The sequence below is a fragment of the Aedes aegypti genome, chromosome 2 (genome assembly GCF_002204515.2).
Source record: "Aedes aegypti strain LVP_AGWG chromosome 2, AaegL5.0 Primary Assembly, whole genome shotgun sequence".
NCBI classification, from domain to species: domain Eukaryota; kingdom Metazoa; phylum Arthropoda; class Insecta; order Diptera; family Culicidae; genus Aedes; species Aedes aegypti.
The window spans coordinates 325073933-325096034 of NC_035108.1; the positions used below are offsets into that span (position 1 = coordinate 325073933).

General features: G+C 36.1%; 1 protein-coding gene across 5 annotated transcripts in view; it reads right to left on the reverse strand.

Annotated features, from left to right (window-relative positions):
* LOC5564674 overlaps positions 1–22102 on the reverse strand; it is a 43477-nt gene that overhangs the window by 5943 nt on the left and 15432 nt on the right. For all 5 annotated transcript variants that reach the window (XM_021845868.1, XM_021845866.1, XM_021845867.1 and 2 more), the window contains exon 2: positions 8739–9066. In XM_021845868.1, the coding sequence (XP_021701560.1) occupies positions 8739–8932 (194 nt within the window). In that variant the 5' untranslated portion in view covers positions 8933–9066. The remainder of the gene's footprint in view (positions 1–8738; positions 9067–22102) is intronic.

Genomic DNA, 22102 nt, shown 5'->3' on the forward strand with positions numbered 1-22102 from the left:
TTATCATGAAAATTCTCGTACGTATTTCTGGAGATGGCATTGAAGAAAATTTGGAAAGATTATTGGGGGAATGTTTTCAAAAATATTATGAGGAAAATGAGAGCTTTTTTAACATCCCTGAGAGAACTTTTAAAGGAAATTAATAGAGGAATTATTGGAGTGACATTTGAACGAATCTATTTAAAAAATCACTCGAAATATTTCTTTAGCAAATCTCTTAAAGGAATCTCTGCTGGAATGCTTGGAAGCACTTTCCAAAAAAAATCCACGAGGAGAAATAATGTAGAGTACTTATGAGCCCTCCAAACGCATTGTAATAATGGTTGTATTTCTTTGAGACTTTTACTTGTGCTTACATAGACATACATTTCTCAAGAAGCCATAGGATGAATTTCCACAAGAATTTTAGTGATTTTTTTTTTCGGAAAGTCCTTGAAACTTTTTTTTAAGAATTCCTGTACGTATTATCAGAGGAATTCTTAGAAAGATCTGTGTGGAGGAATCACAAGAGAGAACTATATCATGTGCTGAAAATAAGGGCATAAGTCGCATCATCGATTTCTCTTCATCGATCCTCTCTTTTGTGAATAAAGGTGACAAGATGCAAGTTTGGCAGCGAAGCAATCTTGAGTCCTGAGCAGGGATGTTAAGTATCATAATCGGCTTGCGACACTGACGAAACGAGTCTTTTCACTGTCACTAGCCGAAGTTATATTTCATGTTCTCACTTCGTCAAGTCGCAATGACGGAGCTCTCATGAGAACAATTTTAATGTTGTTTTGCTATTAAAACTTCTATTTCATTTTGGAGAACTTCTGGAAGTAAATGTGTTTCCATGATTCCAGCGATATAAATATCAATTATTCCAGATAATGAACTAAAAATAGTCAAGCTTGCGATTCCGTCACAGGCCGTAGCGATGGAAAAATGAAAGAGAATTTGAGAAAATCTCAGTCATTGTATCGCCGTTCGATGACAGTGAGGGAAGCATCTGCGTGAAGGACGCGCGACACCCTCTATTTACATTGGCGCTTTCCAGCCTTGGTTGAGTGCTAACAAGGTGAAAAACTCAATCTACTACTTACAACCAATATGGCGTCAAAATCCAAGATGGCCGCCAGATTTTCACTCAAAATAATACTCCTTTTCTTCACTCGTCGGATAAAACACTAATAATTGGAAACTTGTTTCTATGTTGTGCAACAAATGATGTTTGTGTTGTTTGCACTCGCCACATACGTCAAAATCGTAGAAAATCGTTTGGAAAATCGTTCATTTCATAGGGTAAATACAATTGCTAACCTAATTTTTGTAACCTATTTTACTCATTTTTTTTCACATTCATGGTGATCTCAGAAACGAGCGGTGAACTAATGGCGTACGAGGGGTCCACCAATATGAGAAAACCGAATCGATCACCCTTTCGTTTTAGCATATATAGTGGCCTGGTTTCAGCGAGCATTGCTCTAAGAGTCCCAGGAGAAACGTATGGAACAATTCCCGAAGGAATTGGAGGATTTTTTTAGTTTTTTTTTATAAAAATCCCAGAAGTGAATGGAGAAATTCCATCAATAATTACTGAAAAGCTATTTAAGGACTTGTTTGAAGAATTCATGAAGGGTCTAGAAGTCTAGAAAAATGTCTGGAGGAATCTCGGAAAAAATCTTTAAATTCCTCGAAGAATTCACCATACAAATTCTTAAAAAAAAACTTGGAAATAACCAAAGTCTAAACAAACCACTGAAGATATTCCTAAAATAGAATTTCAGAGATATCGTTCAAGAGAATTTCTTGGATTAAGTACATAAACATTCTTGGAGGGATGCTTGGCCTATCTGGAGAAATTTCTGGAAAAATACTCAAACAGTTTCTTGGAGGAAGGCTCGAAGGAAATCTTGGAGAAGCCCCAGAAAAATGTCTAATATTATTCCTTATGGTAGAACTATTGAAAGAACTTTTGGAAAACAAATCCTTATGGAATCGTTTTTGAATTCTTCAATATTTTCCAAAAGGAACTTTCGAATGTTTTCGAATACTGTATAAGAATTTTCGTGGAATTTTTCGAAAAGTTCTCAGAAGAAGCCCAGTGAGAATTCTGAAATTGTTTTAGAAATATCTCTTGGCAATTTATGTTGAAGAATTCCTGGAGCAACTTCTTGGAGAATTCCTGCTTAAGACAATGCTTTGATATGTTCCTAGTGAAATCCTTGATCAAATCCGTGAAAAAATCCTGTAAGAATCCTTAACAGTTTCTGGTGATTATTTTTTTCAAATTCATCATAGATAGTAGAGTGTGATACAAATTCTGCAGAAATTTCAAAATTAAAATTAATTAAATTTCTGTTAGAATCTGTTAAAAAAATTTCAGATATATTTTAGAGTAAATTAAATTATTAGCTGCATGTCATTAAGAATTTCCAATGAAAATCTCATGAGAAGGGATTTTTGGAGGAATCCTTGAAGGCGTTCATGAAAGGAGAAACTCATGAATCCCAAGAGCGGGCATTGCCGTATTCGTTGTCAATTGATTGCGAAGCTAGGTCAAAGCAAGCAAAGAATATTTGTATCGCATCTGTATCGGTCCATGATCGGCAATGCTTCGCAAGTGTAATGAACTTGATGAATAGCAGCAGTGAACAAAAGCCCCAGCAACAAAGAGAGAGCGATGACAAAACCCGTTTTTCTCGCTCGTTTACCATTGGGGATAAGTTGTTTTATTTTACTAACACAATACACAATCCACGACCACCCGATAGCTAGAGTTTCCAATTTTCCCGTGAATTGACTTCCCGAAAAACGGGAAATAAAATTGTCATTTCCCGGGATCCCGGGAAATTCTTAAAACGTAAAAACTATGCTAATTTGATGGATTTTTTTTTTCAAGTAATTCATATTTTATGTATATTATATTTTAGCCCATTGCATTTGTACGATTGTTTCTCTCTTTTTTGTGAGTAATTTATGTATGGTCCTCCTAAAGAATGTTGACTTTGCTTTTTGCTAGGTTTTATAACCAAAAAGTTTATAAAATTAAGTAAAATAATATGTGGAGGATTTAAACCAAATCAAAAAAATTCAAACAATATTTGCAAACATTTAAAAAATCTTTTGAACGCTAGAACAAAAAAACAAACTAATAGGAACCTTGAAAACGTTATAACCCTACTCAAATCATGAAATAGATTCCTCAAAAATTTCTTTATATTGTATTGCAAACTAGTTGTTCCGACAAACCTGGCAAACGTTGTACACCCGATTCTGTTTTTGCACGGGGGATGCGTACCGTGCAAAAAAAGTTTTCAGTTCAAAATTTCAAAAACCGTGCAAAAAAAGTAACATCAGTTCTCGACGTTTCATGCAAAAATAAGGTTTTGGCGGAAAAAAATGTATGGAAACTTTTTTTGCACGGCCGTGTAAAAAAAAACCGTGCAAAAACAGAATCGGGTGTACTGCCAAGCAGTAGGCTGTGAAGTAAGCCATGCAAAAATCACCTACAATATGTCAGTGAAATGCATCCCGATTTGGTTCCTTTTTTCGGTTGATTTTCATCAATATTTTAACTCACAAACACGACGCATCTCTTCTAGTAAGGACATTGTTTGGAATGATATGAAAAAAAAATTGTGCGATGGTTTTTATTTGAAAACAGAAATTCTGTATTTAAATAAAGCATCCCGGGAACTACAGAAATCCCGGGAAATACGGGAATCCCGGGAAACAGAAAATAATTTCCCGGGAAACGGGAATCCCGGGAAATCTCATTTCTCGGAAAATGTTCCCGGGATTGGAAACTCTACCGATAGCAATAGTGTCCCCCCGGTTTGGAGATTGTTTAGATATTCCCCCGATTTAATCAGAGCTGTAGCAGTAGACAATTAACAGACTCTCATGATGTATTGCGGTTTATGACTGTTACAGAGAGCGATAAGTGAGAGATTTTCTCATTTTGTACAGAATTCAACCCGTGCTCAGAGTTATAATGAGTGATAGCCAACGAAATATATTAAGAAATAGCTGAAAATATGTAAATAAAAAAAATACGAATTTCACAATATTTAGAAGAAAAAATAAACTCCTAAAGTGACTCTAAGAATAATATAATTCCTTAAGCTGGATTCCGAAAGAAACTTCCAGTCCGAGAGTGAATGCATGAAAAACATACAAAAAATATGTATGCGGAAGAATTCCCAAAGGACGAATATTTGGATAAACTCCTTTGGTAAGTTCTTTGCTAGAACTCGTGAAATTGATGAAGCATTTCTTTGTGTATTGCAGTTTTTTTTTTTGTTAAACATAGAAATAATTGTTAGAGAAATTCGAGGTACTCCGAGTAACGGTTGCTGGAAATATGCCCTGAAGTATGTAAATATTGAAGAAATTCCTAGCAGAATCGAATTCCTTAAACGTTTAGAGGAACTTCGGGTGGAGCTTGTGGTGAATTTATGAAGCTATCCCAAAATAATTATTTGATTATTTCTAAAACTTTGAACAATCCATGATTCCCTTTAAAATCACTTGACAGATGATAGGCAGGAGTCTTTTGAGTTCCATTCAAAACTTATAACAGATTGTTCTAAAGATATACTGCGCTGCCCATAACTGCAAAACAGTCACATTCGACATTTTTGACAAAATGGAGTTAATACCATGTAGAGTCATCAAATGACAAATACTTTCGATCAACTTACTGAAATCTGTGAGATTGTTCTAGAAAATTTGAAAAAAATACCAAGTTGTTTTGTCACATTGGCAATTGTAACCGCATAACAGTCACATTGAGATTATACATGAGCCTCAAGATGCAGTAGCAACGAAATTTCCATCAGAATTTTTTTCTGGCTATTCATCCAATATGCGATATGAGATGTACAAAATTTCAGCCTCAAATAAGCACTTTTAAATTCCTAGTGATTTTTTGAAATTTTGGTTTCCCCCCATACTGCAATAAAATAAAAACTTGTTATCCATTTTACTCAATGCCTACTTTTGTCGAATGTTACAAATATGCAGTTATGGGCAGTGCGGTCTGTTTACAAATCTTTTGAATGATTTCTGGTTAGATTTGTCGAAGGAACTAATGCCTACTTACTCCAGAAATTCTTAAGGAAATCAATCGGAATACACTTATATTATAAATTTAAAATTAATCCGTATAGGCCTGAGTAAAAGTAAAAATACTAAAGCTCTTACCGCTCAGCGTATACTTGATTCTAATAACTTTTTTTTTTCTAGCAGTGGCTAGAGCAGCTCGGAAATATTCCTGTGGCCGAAGTTATTCCGATGGGTCACTGGATCAAGTCGGGTAAAAAATGGCTATTGGAACTATTGGTAAAAAAATATTATTGGGACTACCTATTATCTTTATTTATTTATCTGATATTCAAAACTATAAATATACCTGGTGTAGTGGTTAGAACACACGCCTCTCACGCCGAGGACCCGGGATCGAATCCCATCCCCGACATAGTCACTAAAAAAAAATTCAGTGACGACTTCCTTCGGAAGGGAAGTAAAGCCGTTGGTCCCGAAATGAAATCTAGCCCAGGGCTAAAAATCTCGTTAATAAAGATAGAAAAAAAACTATAAATGAAGAGTTAATCTCTTCATGCTCATGTTAATCTCTCGGACTAAATGTTGTTTGAATCAAAACCGTTTCAATTATTGAAAAGTAGAGATTAAACATAATAGTTCACTAAAATACGTTCCCCTAAACTTGACACAGATGCTTAGATACACATTGGCCACTTTGTCGTAAATTTGAGGCTTCCCAGGGACCCAAAAATAGTCATTTGTAGGATCAATGAAATGCAGGATACATGGTTATCCAATTGAATCTTTTCTCAAAAGGTTTACGCTGAAGTTATTTTTCTTAAAATTCCTCGTTATATAGGCCACATTATAGCCTATTCCAGAAATTATCTGTGACTCGAAATTAGCCTACCTCCAGGAACATAGAAGCACACCACCCTTTTCACTCGACCTGATCCAGTGACCCACCGGAATAACTCCGACCACAGGAACATTCCAGAGATCCTATGGCCACTTTTAGAAATTAGATATGTGTACCAGCATACTGACAAAAAATTGAAATCTGTTATTTATACGCTAAGCGGTGAGATTTTTAGTTTATTTCCATCCACTTAGATCTATACGGGTTAGAAGTAAATAGAAAAAAAAATAAATTTTACAGCATTATTTGAAGACAAATTTTAAGCCAATCATACAGAAGAAAATTTATCCATTTGCCAGGAAGAGGCAAGACTTCACCCTGGCTACGTATATAGAAGAACTGACTGAGAATATCATCTAGCAATCCCTCTATGCACTCCGGTTAGAATTTCTATGGTAAAGCTAAGTACAGTGATTAAATTTCATTTTCGTACGGGGCACTGTCTTCATATCACGTTGGTATAAAACTATTAAATGGTGCATGGACTTCGATATACTTTATCAATAACGAAGGTCATATGTATCATCTATTGTTTGGCAATGACAAACTGTATTCATTTGTTTAATTCTTTGGAATAATGGAAAAGTATTGAGTTTGTGTCTATAATCGACCCAATACCATATTCGTACACAACAAAAAAGGAATATACAACATTCATAACTAATTTTTAGTGGACTGGATGATTGCTTGAGTTCTTCGTTGTATTGTTCAGATGTAGTAGAGTAAATTTGGAAAATTTATAAGCGGACATATTTGAAACTTAAGTAAATTTAAGAAAAATACCACTTTTTCCATGTGTTTTGCTAAAATATTCAGTTAGTCGAACAATAACTTACATTTTTTTTCAACATCACTTCCTTAAGAACGATTTCTGCGAATATTGCACAAGTTTCAAAAAAATATAAGCAGTTTTAGAGTAGCTAGGAGTGGATATCGACAGCTTATACTTTTGGATCTTAGGTAATATAACATGTATAACAAATGCAAAACCAAAAATTTCATTAAATTTCTCTCAGTTTGGCTCCTAAATGGATAAACATAATCCATAGTTTATGTTCCTATCAAAACATTGCGTAATTATTATTTTCAATTTACATTTCACTACCAAACATGATTAAAGAGATTTATAGAATAAATATTATTGCCGTAATCGCAAAACAAACGTTTTCTAAAATGATGAAAACAACAGGATATATTCTAGTAAAAAGTATATCAATGCTCTCTGCTCATTCAAGTTATTTTGTATTGTTCATATTAAATCAATAAATTGAAAAATAGGATGCTATTTTGAATATAATTTGAATATAATTTCAAAGATGTATGAATATTGTGATAACATCAATTATGTGGAGGTATGTACAGCGTTGTTTAGGGTACTTTATTGTAAAACGAAGTTCTTAGTTCAAATTATTTTTACAGACAAGTTCAAAATTAACCTTTACCTTTTGTTTAGAATCAAAATTTGGTTTACATTAATTAAAAATATCATTTTAGAAGAGTTTTGAAGTTACGGCACAACAATTTTCTGAACTCAAAAAGGATAAAAACTGTTTATGATTTCTGTAAACTGTATACATTTCAACTAAATTTTTATCAGAGCTCACCAATACAATAAATATATTGGATCTAATGACAAAAATGAACGTTATTGTTCGAATTTCTGGATTTTATAACAAAAATCATTGGAAAACTGACATTTCTCATAATTTTACCTAAATTTCATATATGTCCGCAACTAAATTGTCAAAATGTACTTCACTACATCTGAACATCATAAAAAAGCACTTCAGCAATCAAATCGAGCTTTCAAATTTAGCTTTGAATGTGATACGTTCGAATTTTGCAAGGTGTACGAATATGGAATTGGGAGAATTTCGGACATAAAGTCAATACTTTTCCATTAACCCAAAGATGAATGTAAATGAAAACATTTTGTGATTGGAGAATAATAGATAAAACCTATTACCTTCAATGTGGTTAAAGTATTTTAAACTCAATACATCATTTAATAGTTTTTTACTAACTTGATGTGAAAACAGTATCCTGTACGAATATGAAATTGGGCCACTGTATGCTGTTTCACTCAAGAAAAGTAAAGAAATTTCTTGATTGAATGGGTCAAGAAATTTCCTACCGAGAGCCCCATTTGAAATGACATATCTTCTCAACTGCATACTGCGATCAGAAAAATGTGATTTTCTGGACCATTTCTTGGAAGAAATTTCCCACGCATCGAGATTGGCGATTCCTTTTCTTGTCAGTAGCAAACCAACCTTAAAGGCCGGTTTGCTACTGACAAGAAAAGGAATCGTCTATCTCGATGCGTGGAAAATTTCTCCCAAGAAATGGTCAAGAAAATCACATTTTTCTGATCGCAGTACGCAGTTGAGGAGAAATGTCACTTCAAAGGGGGCTCTCTGTAGGAAATTTCTTGACCCTTTCAGTCAAGGAATTTTTTTACTTTTCTTGAGCAAAACAGCATACTTAGCTTAAAGCCTGATTAGCTGCTGACAAGTGATTTCTCGGCCTATCTTGATGCATGGGAAATTTCTGCATGGAATCGATCAAGAATGCGCTTTTTTCTGATCGCAGTACGCAGTTGAAAAGAACTGTCAGTTCAAATGGGAGACGCTGTCGAAAATTTCTGCAAGGAATTGGCGAGAAATTTTTTAGCGATTCATTTTCAGTAGCAAATTAGGCTTAAGGCTTAAAATTTCCTTAACACATTTTTTTGTAAACAGAATTATTAATCATCGTGATAAAAAGTAACAATTTGAAAAACTCTCACCTCACAATCATCTTGTCCATTCCGGTGGGCTTGTTCATCGGGCAGTAGAACACATCCGGCGTGTTCTTGTCGTAGACGATCGACTTTCGCATCAGGTCTTTCTCCTTGTACTTGATGTGCTTCTCCTTGGCGTCGGCGCCCAATGCCATTAGCGCCACAGTGAAAAGTACCAGCAATGTCGCCGATCTGTTCATCTTTTTGCTCGTCTGTGAAGGTTTTTTTTGTACCGTAGCGACGAAGACCTCGGTGGGAAAATGTGTCGTTGAGCTCCTAAGCTCCGGTTGATGCCACCGTTTTTCTTGGGGTCTCTATTGTCTGGTCCTAGAAGCTGGGGTCATCAGAGGAAAAGAGAGCATTGTTTCTATTAGATTTTCATAGATTACGAGGGGTGATTACGGACAGGTTGTTGGTGGAGTTGACTGGCTCTAGGTAAGTAATGTCAAGGTTGAATAACAATGGCTGAGCGCGCAAGTAATCGCTGATGTCTTCGTCGAGATAATCGTTGAAAGAGAAAGAGTGAAGGTGAAATGGCTACTTTCGCGTCGTTTTGCGCCATCAACTGTGAAAAGCCTGAACGTTGAAGTGGGGGTGGACAAAATAAAACAGATTAGGGTAGATGTACCAATAGTGGAGGTACTAAGCACGATTGAACTTCATTCAACCGACTAAATTCAAGAAGCGCAATTAATGCACATGTTGATGTTGTAACGGGAAGTAACGACCATTGACCTAATGAGAAAAATTATTTCATCGTAGTAATCCACGGCATGTCAGTGAAAAATAATACCTCCACTATTGGTACAGAGTTCCTTTAGTTGCGGTATTTTTTTAATTTGTGTTCCTATAGTTGCGGTATCCGTTGTTTTCTTATGGGACCCTCCACTATAGGAACACTTTACCGCAACTATTGGTACAAGCAAGAACAGTTTTAGCAATTTTAGTGATATTTCATCAGTTTTAAAGCAATTTGAACGCTCTTTTCAACTATTCCGTGTAACAACAAACCAATACGTCGATTGGCAGTATCGGTTCTGTGGCTAATGCAATAAAATCAGTGAAAACGGCACTACCGCAACTATAGGAACATCCACAACTAAGGGAACACTTACCCTAATGCCATTCAGTACGTAATAATTAGTGTAACGTATGATGCGACAAACAGCATGTTTTTTTCTGCTGACGGAGGTTTTGAAGTAATAACAGAATACTAAACTTACTTGATATATTTAGCAAATGTTTTCTAAAACCAACTGAAAAGTTTTCAGTTTTCAGTTTGGTTGGCAAAAAAAATGGAAAAATGCCAAGGTTGTGCCAATTTTAAAACCGTACAAAAATCCTGCAGAAGCTTCTAGCTATTGACCAATCAGTTTGCTTTCCTCCATCAGTAAACTTTTTGAAAAAGTCATTTTGAGCAGAACGATGGTCCACATAAACGTAAATTTATTTTTTGACAATTTCAGGTTCATTATCAGAACTCAGAGTTTGAACAACTTCCTGTAAGAGCTGGTGTTCATCAAGGCAGGCATATGGCAGGCATATGTAGAGCCATGTAGACATCTGCAATGTTAATTGGGCAACCGTATAGAACCAGTTCCAACTTCAGGTCCAATGTAGATTGTGACTCAAAATATCAAGGCCACACAATCTCGGTAGCTTGTTCACATTCAAATGTCAGTGACGGGTGCTGCAAAAATTGCATTCGAATCGAGTGGAAAACAAAAGTGCAATGCACCGTTGCAGAGGCTTCTCACGATTGGCTGCTTCCCGTTGATCAATCATCAGAAACGAACATAATATGCATTTCATAATTTTCCTATATCGTCGTTCCGGTACATTGAATCAACGGTATGGTGGTATGCTTCTGTGGCGAATCGATCACAATCAACCATAGCACGGAAACAGCTAAACGATCGAAAGATGATCAATTGTTGATCCACTGTTTCTTCGATGGTTAGGTTTAAGCCTGAGCAGTGTTCAAATTATATCACAAATTTTGCAGAAAACTGAAACAATTATCAAGAACCGCAAATCCGACGGATGCTTACCGTTACATTTTCGCGAATGATATGAGGAAATTGTGCCTTAAACGGTGTCCATAGACGGGCTCTGCTGACCTATTATTCACCCTGTTCATTAGCCCATTTTCTTGATAATGATAGCGCAGCTTGGTTTCCCGGTAATTGCTAAGCTGCAATGTAGAAGATCATGGCTGGATAACTACATGGTAGAAAGTAAAAACTGATTATCATCAAGAAAACGAAAGTTGCAATTTGTTATCTTTCGTACAGCTATGTATTCCTCCTTGCTTCCTTCTTTTTGATACTACGTCTCAGCAGCTGAGTGTTTCATTAGTATTTCATGAGATAATCATGGAGGTTCTTCGCAATTAAACCAGTACTATTGAAAGTCAAAATTTTGAAAAAAAAAAAATAAATTAAAATGCGAAGAGTACGTTTTGAAGCGGAATATGGCATCAGCTTGTATGATCAATCGATAGCAAATTAGAATTGGCCACGGAAACATACATTTTCCACAAGGTGAAGAGATATTAACAATATTCAAATGTCAAAGTCAAGTGATATTCATGACATTTAGCAGCACTTAAATAGACAAGTCGTCCTTAGTCGCGTACATTAGCAAAAGACTGATAGAAACTGATATTAATAAGGTGTGTATCTTAGAATTCGTCAAAATCATCCTCAAAATGTATGCTGTATAAATACAAATGAGTACAGAAGCATTTTTTTTAACCATTGCGTCCCCGACCTATTTTTACAACAAATGTTCGTAATCTTTTGGTTCTAATTTCCATGATTTTCAACCGACGTGGGCTTTGTGGCCGTGCGGTTAGTGTTACCAAGCTTTTAGCCGCATCGAATCAAGGAGTGTGGATTCGATTCCCACTTCAGTCCGAAAAACTTTTCGTCAGGAGCGTATTTCGACTGTGCCACTGAGCGTTGCATGCAAGTTGTTGTCTATTGTGGTGCTTCCTTCAAAGGGCAAATCGTCCATTGGTAGTATTAACGTGTCGATTTCAATTAAATTTTGACACAAAAACACAACACTATACAAGTTTTGTGACATGCACTGGGATCCCAAGTCGGACGATCGGTTCCGGATTTAAACGGATGTGGGGTGTGTTCGAAGCTCCTTTGAAAATTGGCTCCAGAACATCCCAGAAGTACTTTTAAATGACCCTATGTTGCAAGAAATGACTCAATATGTATCATATTATACTGTCATGAATCGCAAGTCAGTCCCATCTGCATTTTCATCAAAATCGAGTTGAGTTCAGTTTTTAACATATCTTCCAATGCTCTTCCAGCTGTATTAATGAGATATTATGATTTGCTCCGGAAAATTAGGAATAAAACAGCAAGTCAAATTGTCCCATAATGAAATGTAATTGCAGTCCCACTACAGATCTCCGCACCGTGTAGCACAGAAATGAATCGTAATTGGATCATCTTTATATTTTTTTTCGGAAAGATATTGTAGTGAAAAGCAAATTTTTAACGTTCCATTTAGTAGGTCAGGGACGTTAAGTTAAGAAGGTTAAGCTAATAAGAGTTCAAATTTGAATCGATGTCTTTCCGTTCATTTCTTGAAACATCGCATCAACACTTGGCGCATCCTTCTTGACCGTATCCATTTTTCTAATTCGGAACTGGTGAACTGCTTAATCTCGTATGCTTATTTTCTGCCTAGAGGGTCCATAACCACTGGAATGTATTAAAAGATAGTGGTTGAAATAGGAACTTATGTTTATTCTTCATAAGATGTAGGTTTATTACTGAACGAAAATCTGAATCCCGATCATCAGACACGGCTTTGACTTCCTAAACCAAAGTTCGAAACCCATTTGAAATATTTACGAATTTTTTGGTGATTTTTTTAAACCGGTTCTCTTAATTACTATATCAATTATTAGCGACTGTGGGATGCTTTTGTATGATAAAAATATGTAATTTGACATCTTATTTGTGACAGCACTGGCGTGTACAGAAATAAATTCAGCTCTCATGACTGAAGGGATTGAAGGGACGTTCGAGTAAAAGAGGTATCGACTCACAGAACACACATCCAGTGTTTGAGGGACCATCTAGTTGGCCATGATAACCAACTTTTACTATGGCTCACTAACTCTATATCGATATACGGAGATTTGAGTAAAGGGAGAGTTGGCTATATAATTTATTCCATGCTGTGTATTGAGACTGTTTTTTGAGTAAGAATCTGGGGGTTTCACGGGGTCCAAGCGGTTCCAAAACGGTACCCTATGAGTTTCTAGTGACTTTCGATGAAATGCCTGCATGCAGCTCCCTATGGGGTTTCAGAGTGTTGCGATGGATTTGTGATGAAACTAGAAACACTGATGGATGTAGCATTTTAGAACTATATTGGAGTAGATTAGTTGTTGATTTATATAAATAAGATAAAGGTGGTCGGCGAATTTGTTGCTCTGGTAAAGCTGAAGTGTAAAACTACAATGCAAGTAATATAATTAGTACTGTAAGTATTTTGTAATGTGAATTCAATACTAAATTTTAGCTTTGAAGCTGTGTAATTTGAACACTGTTGTCGAGAAGTTTTAATTCTACCAGAAGTAACGCCTCCCAACACAAAGGTTTCCATGGTTTTTAAAGAGGTTCTTGGGGATCCTTAAAATAGTTTTCCAATAATTCCTTAGAAGTTCTTCAGATTTTTACAATGTTGGTTAAGCAATCTTTAGGAAATCTGAAACACTATTTTTTTTTGTTTTCCTGACGTTTTGGTCCATTTGGGACATTTTTCAAGGGTATAATCACTACGGTTTTCTAAAAAGATGGCTTTGCTAAACTTGACTCGAAAACCGTAGTGATTGAACCCTTGATATAGGTCCTTAACGGACCGAAACGTCGGGAAAATCAGAAACCAACGTTTTCAATGTCCTAAAGACTGCTTAACCAATATTGTTTCAATAACATAACCTCAGTCGAAGCTCATCCAAGGTTTTTCGGAACTACCAATGTGGTTTCAGGAGTCTCCAAAGGCGTTTCCCAAAAAGGTCTCCAAGAATTTTATTGAGGGTAAGTTATAATTTTGAGCATTTAGAAGCTGGGCTGACGACTGGACACTGTTCCTCCATTCTTAAAATGGGTTGTAAAAATTGCAGTAGAGCTAGCGTCTCCAGGGGTAAACTTTTCTTTCAAAGATATTCCTGGAGGATTGTTTAAAATAAATTCTCGAAATAAACTTTGCAAGATATCAAGAAGAAATTGAAATAACGGATTGCCTTAATAAAATTTGCAAGTATTTTTGGGAGAATCACTGATAGACACTCCGGAGAGATTCCTGATTTTTTAGGAACACATTGGGCAATCACTGAAGGGCTTCCCACACAGTTGAAAATAAATTAATGTCGGCCGACGAACTTTTTGGATTTGTATCAAGAATCAGACGTAAATGAATTCGGACTCAAAACGTGATGGAATACAATCGACATAAATGGCAAGAAAAGCAATCGTCAACAAATTTCTAGCAAAGTGAACTCACTTAGCGTGGTAAGATGGCTTAGAGGGGGCCTTCCTTAGCCGTGTGGTTAGAGCCCGCGGTTACGAAGCAAAGCCATGCTGAAGGGGTTTGGGTTCGATTCCCGGTCGGTCTAAGATCTTTTCGTAATGGAAATTTCCTTTACTTCCCTGGGCATAGAGTATATTAGACCTGCCACACGAGATACGAATGCAAAAATAGCAACTTTGGCAATGGAAGCTCTCAGTTAATAACTGTGGAAGTGCTCATAAGAACACTAAGCTGAGAAGCAGGCTCTGTCCCAGTGAGGACATAATGCCAAGAAGAAGTATTATTTGGTTAACAACAGCAGTTCAGAATTTTTACAGATGAGTTGATTTTACCTGCTTATAAGAGAGAAAAACAAAAGTTTTCAATTTACTTAACCTAACTTAACCTAAATATATAAAGCAGTAATCGTGGAAATAGAAGATTGTAACGATTTCTTGTCTAATATAATAAATTATTTTCTTTGACATTTGTTCCAATGCTTCAATATTGGATGTTCTATATAACTCATTACTACTATAGCAGGGAGGAAGCTTCGGAATCATTCTCAAAAGTCTATTTTGGATCCTCTGCAGAGCTTTTTTACTGGTATTACAACAGCTAGTCCATATTGGTACAGCATACAACATAGCTGGCCTTAAAATTTGTTTGAAGATCAAAAGCTTGTTCTAAAGACAAAGTTTTTAAATATAGCTTCCTTCCTTTTTCTTTTCAGCTTAACGTCTACCCATTAGACGACTTTTAGGATTGATAGTGGAGCTATCTTCATGGTTTGACAATCGAAGTCAGAAAAAATAGCCATAGTGCATACTGTCTATAGAAGCTTTTGGATTTTTGAAGCAACACCTTTTTTCATCGCAATATTCGTATAAAAATTAAGGACTGTTCATTTTATAAAGTGGATACCTTGTTTATGCTATATCTTTTTTTTTTATTGATGAAATCGTAAACGGTTTTCTGTGTATTGTTCAACTATTATTCTACAATGTTATAAAAATACAGAAACTTACAAAATGCTTTCGGTTGAAGAACTAAATAGTTTTTGCAAAAACTCCTAAGAAAAACTGTTCGTCAAGTTTAAGCATTATTTTTCGCATGAAAAAAATCCTAAATTTAATGAACAAATTGTATGTTGGTATCCTTTACTATTCAACTTAGGGTAGAGCTTTTAAAAACATCAATAATATTCCATCAGTTCCTGACGCTGAGTCACTTTAGTGATCTATTCCTTATGGTCAAATTTGCTGATACACCATCTTTTTACTCCCAGCAAAAAAGTAAAGTAATAAGCGTGTTCAAAACTGGTTTAGATTACTAAAGAAACTATATATGTATAAAAAAAAGCAAAATCTTGAGTTTTAACCACATTCTTGGGTACCAAATTTACTCTTTATGGTCGTTTTATTGAAAAATCCCATACTTTTAAAATTATATACGCATGCTTATCGATCTAGAGCAAACTGTAAGCGTTTTTCTCAAAATATTTTGATAGGTAGTCTCAGAATAACACATTCTGAAAATAATACATGCAAAATAAATTTGATTTAATTCAAGCAGTGTTCCCAGTCTTGATGATTGTCATTGTGCTTTGAGTGGTCTTCTGAAAATAAATTATTTGTTTTTCTATTGTGCTTAAAATATGACGTGGGGACTAAATCAGCAACTCTATGAAGGCGTAAGTTATTTTTATTATAAATACTATATTATTACTTCCGTCTGGACGTACTTTAAACCTTAAAATTCTACTCATATCAGTTCCATTTAAATTTAAGATATTTTTCTTTAAAAAAAATTGATAAAAAATGATTTTATGATATCTGCAAAATTTCTTCTCCAAAAATAACTTGATATTTTTTAGCAAGCTTCTAATTGATGATGCTTTCTAAGTACAACCATTTTTTGAAAATAAAAAATTTAAATTGTCGAATTTTCCTGCCGATTTTTAATAATCCTTGATTTTGATAACCTCCAAAAATCGACCGTTCTAAACGTTGTGCCTTATTAGTGTGAAATCATATTATTTTGGTAACTTTTTTATTACCACAGCATTGTACAATATTAGTCGAACGATGTACAGAAAACCGATTTCGATTTCATTGATAAATTAAAAAGATATTGCATGTCCAAAGTGTCCACTTTATAAAATGAACAGTCCTTAACACACTTCTAAAATTAAAGGCAATACAGTCCGGAGTACAGGAAAACGGTGTGTGGCGGCGGAGAATGAACCACGAGCTCGCTAGGCTCTTCGGCGAACCCAGTATCCAGAAGGTTGCGAAAGCCGGAAGGGTGCGCTGGGCAGGGCATGTTGCAAGACTACCGGACAACAATCCTGCAAAGATGGTGTTCGCGTCGAATCCGGTTGGCATAAGAAGGCGAGGAGCACAGCGAGCGAGGTGGCTTGATCAGGTGCAACAAGATCTGGAGAACGTGGGCCAAAATCGAAGTTGGAGAGACACAGCCATGGACCGAGTAAATTGGCGTAACATCGTTAAAGAGGTTTTATCAAATTAATTGATGTAATACCAACTAAATAAATAAAATAATAAGGTGCGATGATACTCTGTGCCCAGGGAAGCCAAGGAAATTTCCATTACGAAAAGATCCTGGACAGACCGGGAATCGAACCCAGACACCTGCAGTATGGCTTTGCTTTGCAGCTGCGGACTCTAACCACTAGACTAAGGAATGCCTCTATAATTGTAACTTTGTAGCAGAAAAAAAGAAAAAAATTCAAAACTGATAAAAGTCAACAATCATTCAGGATATTCAAAACATTGACATTACACTTCAACCAAATTGAACAACCGTGAGAATGAGGAAGACATTTTTTTTGAAGATGCATTTCAAATTTAATCCATAGACTAACCGTCGACCCGGCCACATTGTCACGGTCATTTATCTGTAGCAGCGCGCTCTAGTTCAGAAACTCGATCTTCTCAAGCCCATCGCAGCTCGGAGCTGCATTTTGCTTTGATGTTCTCGTTCAAGTTCGAGTCCAGTGGACCCCCGAAGAGCAGTGCACTGGTTTCCTTAACAGTGATGCATATCGCGTGGCGGAGATCTTCACTGAGAGCGACTTGATAAATTTGCAAGAAGCTACCTTGCGAATTTCCCACAAAGCTTTCGTGTGTAGGGATAGGGTGGTTCAAATAACTATAATTTACAAAATTCATCACAAAACATTATTAGTTTGAATTTTATGACAAAATTTGCTGAATAAATAAATTCATTTGGTACATATTTTGCTTGAGATGTTCGTAGAAGTTTATTGAACTATACTCCAATAAAAAACAAAGAAATAGTAAAAAAGAAAGATGGATAACATTCTTTCTTTTACTGTCTTCGTTAACTTCCTTCTATATGTTTTGAAAAACAAGTTTAGAGTTAGAGATGATGAGTTGTACTTACATGTAAAGAGGGTATTGTAAAGCATTTCTACAAATTTCTCCAGAGTAATGTCCATACATATTTACATCGTTATTGGATCTTGATTGAGAATATAACATAATTCTATTGTCATCATAAAGCTTTTAAGAAAGTATGGGAGATCCAATTTTCAAACTTTTTAATAATTTGAACCGCCCTAGCAGATAGGCTGCAGATTACATGGAACTACTCCGGAAAGCTAAGTGAATCTTAGCTTAACGAGTGGAGTCAATCTCCACCATGGTCGATACAACTCTTGGCATTTTCAACTTGACTGGAATAGAATATCTTGCATCAAATGGATCGATCACCAAGGCAGTTCACATTGATGTCAAACGACGGCGCTTTAAAGAAACCGGTTTGCAAATGTGTTAATGAGCCGATTGCAGCCTTAATCGGAGATCCGTTTGGTTGAAAGAAAACATTGAATTCTTTCCTCGAATGATAAGTTTTGAAGTGCATGATTAGCTCAAAAGATTCCTTTTTAAATTTTTTATTTTACAGTTTTATATTATAAAAAATTATATGAGAGATAAGCGGAAGTAAAATGGAATAGTTTGGCAACAGACCAGCAGTGCTGAATTTGCTCGGCGTCGAGAATAATATTGCAACACGGACATGACTTCCTCATTGCTAAAAAGTGTATTTTGTTTCGTTATAGATCTTTGAGCTACATTTCCAAATTAAAAAAACAACAGAAAAAATCCTTTCTAAGCCGAAAGGTTAGAGTTCGCGGCTACAAAGCAAAGCCATGCTGAAGGTGTCTGGGTTCGAATCCCGGTCGGTCCAGGATCTTTTCGTAATGGAAATTTCCTTGACTTCCCTGGGCATAGAGTATCATCGTACCTGCCACACGAGATACGAATGCGAAAATGGCAACTTTGGCAAAGAAAGCTCTCAGTTAATAACTGTGGAAGTGCTCATAAGAAAACTACGCATTTACAAAAATTCAAATAGGTAAATATTTCATATATTTTGCTCTATGCAAAACAACTTTCACCAAAATAATTTCAATCGGATTACATTACTCCTCAAGACAAGTTCAAAACAAACATAACGCATGTTTGTTTGGCTCACGCTTTTACAGCTCTCGCTGCTCGATTGGTTCACACTTTGACAGAAATGTCAGCTTCCGCGAATCTCTCTTATAAAGGATCACTAGGCCTGGCCATTGCGATTCTTCTATAGTCCATATCTGCCCATAAAAGCATAACTGTCCCATATGGAATTAGTAGGCATTGAGGTAACAGCGCTCAAAGTTTGAAGTTTTCATTTTTATACAACTGTTTATAATTTTCTAGTAGATTTTTGAATACATTATTCATTTAGCTCTACCCCACAGAATACTCAATTTGCTAATATTGATCAGTAAAAAATATAAAGTTGAACATAATTCCAGTTTTGCAGTGGCTATTGGGGTTCAAAGTTGATATAGAGACTGTTATGCCTTTTTTCAATATGGGGCTGCACCAACTTCATATTTTTCCACAACATTTTCAAACAAAGTGTATAAATTTTCATATGCCTACTGTAGTGCATATCAAACCATGAATGTTGCGATGAAGAAAGGTATTGGTTTGAAAATCAATATGCGACAGTTATGCTTTTATGGACAGATTTTATGGAACGACAACACTGATGCTGTTGCTTGCACACGTTACGACACCGCCTGCTGTTAAAATTTCATTCATAAAATAAGCGATCAGTTGTTTAAAAACGTTTCGTAAAGCAGAGATATTTGGTAAGGGAAAGCGTGCTAAAATCATAGAAATATTAAAGCGGTTTCTTGCCTCTGGTTCTAACTATTGTTATGAACGAATAGCGTAAGTGTGATAGATTAAGAGTGAAATATAGAAGTAAGTGAAAGATACAACGACAAAGCACGAGTAAAGGGGCGGGCCTAGGATTGAATCCATGTCCTTCGGCTTATGAAGCAGAAGCGGAAGCCATTAGGCCACCAACCCCGTCTGATAATCGATAGAGGTGACATTGGGTAAAAGCTGCGTAACAATTAATTTGATTGAAAATGTTCTTCTAAGTAAGAGAAAACGGTCATAGGTTATGTATAACCGGTCGTAGAAAAAATCAGGATTATAATAATGTTTTTGAAAAATGCAACTTCTAGATGTAGAAATACTGATCCAAAATATTCGGCAAAGTTGAAGCATGGATTGAGAACTTTACAAAATGGTCATTCAAGTTTTCATATTATGATAATAGTTGGCAACACTATTCGATTGTTATCAAAAGAGCAAATTATATGGGGGTGCTATATGCAGACATCAATAAATTTTAATGATAACGATACCGAATGTTCCCCAAAGTTTAAGAATGTTTTGCATGCCATACAGTCGTCCTAAGCACAAATCTCGCATAACTTGTGATCTCGCCCCGAAAGCTATTGGTAACCGAGTGCGTAGCTCATTCTTTCTCTGACCACGATGCAATCTATCACCTCTGGCAGATCGAGGAGGATCTTCTCTTCATTGAAGCATTGTTGAATAACGTGGAAATTCATTTGTTCGCTTGGTAACAAAGAGCTACACACTAGGTTACCAATGGATTTGAGGGTGAGATCACAAATTGTGCGAGAAATGTTCATGTGACTGGCAACACTGTTTAAGAAGAATTGAGAAAATATCAATACCATAAAACTTGAGCAGAATAGATAAATATAATGCTTAGCAACATAGGAATAATCTTCAACTATAGTCTAGTTTTTTGTGAAGAGTTCAAAATCTTGTCATAGCTGGCAACACTGCTCACGTGAAATTCCGCCACCAGGCAGTACTAGTGTGCATGGAATATTTGTTTTGCGGGTATCTCTGAATCCTGACCACTTAGAAAGATGGATTCTTCGGCAAACTTGTTCAGTAGCTCAAGGGCTATCATTGTTTGAGCCATGAAATTCTAAATTTTGCCACCAGGTGGTGCCAGTGAGCATGAAACTATTATTTGCGGTAATCTTAGGATCCTGGCCACTTGAAGAGATAGTGTGTCCGGCGAAGTTGTTCAGTAGCTCAATGGCTATCATAAATCTAGCAGAAGGATCCGAGATTTTTTCCACCAAGCTATTGATTTTGTAGAAGACGCCATACTTTAAGTGGTTTAGACCCTGAGATAAACGGAAAACAATTTTTTTTAAATCACATAGCATTTTTAATGCTAATGGGGCCCAGATAGCCGTAACGGTAAACGCGCAGCTATTCAGCAAGACCAAGCTGAGGGTCGTGGGTTCGAATCCCACCGGTCGAGGGTCTTTTCGGGTTGGAAATTTTCTCGACTTCCCAGGTCATAGAGTATCTTCGTACCTGCCACACGATATACACATGCAAAAATGGTCATTGGCATAGTAAGCTCTCAGTTAATAACTGTGGAAGTGCTCATAAGGACACTAAGCTGAGAAGCAGGCTTTGTCCCAATTGGGACGTAACGCCAGAAAGAAGAAGAAGAAGAAGCATTTTTAATGATGGCGCTTGAGCTACTAAACAACTTTGCCGAAGAAGGAAAACAAAAGTGGTTAGGATCCTAAATATTCGCAAAACAAAATTTTCGTGCTCACTACACCACTTAGTGGCATAAATTTCAGAATTTCATGGCTCAAACAATGATAGTCATTGAACTACTGAACAATTTTGTCGTAGACGCCATCTTTTTAAGTGGTCTGGATCCTGAGATATCCGCAAAACAAAAGTTTTATGCTCACTAGCGCCATCTGGTGGCAAAATCTCCAATTTCATGGTTCAATTAATGATAGTCATTTGGACTACTGAACAACCTTGCCGAAGAAGCCATCTCTCTAAGTAGTCAATTTCAATATCTACCAGCGCCGGCTGGTGCAGAATTCCGAATTACAATGACCACCGCATGTTAGCCCTTAAACTACAGAACAATTTTGCTGAACATCATGACCCTCAATTTTGATTACTTTTAAGGCTCAAGAATCCATCATTTAATCATTAGCAATCATCGAAAACTAAAATCCATTTTTTTCGTTCAAATTTAAACAGATGCTCATGAAAATCTATCATTGAATTACATATGATAAGTTCAATGCAATGATAGATTTTCATGAACATTGCTTCGATTTTTAGCGAAAAAACTGGTTTTGAAAAACGATTATGATTATTTTCCTCTAAAAGATATTGTATCCTAGCAAAGTCGAGTTACCAGCGAGCTAGATGATTTGCAAATTTCAAACCTTCGTGCAAGTGCGAGAAAAGGGGCGCCTACTTGATGATCTTGGAATTGGCACGCTCAGGCAGTGCAATTCCGGCCCCAAAAACCAAGGCAAACTGTGATCATCAAATTATGCTTGCTTATCATATCGCTCGCCTTCCTTGTTCGTTGTTTCTTCTTCAAGCTTTGCCAAGTTT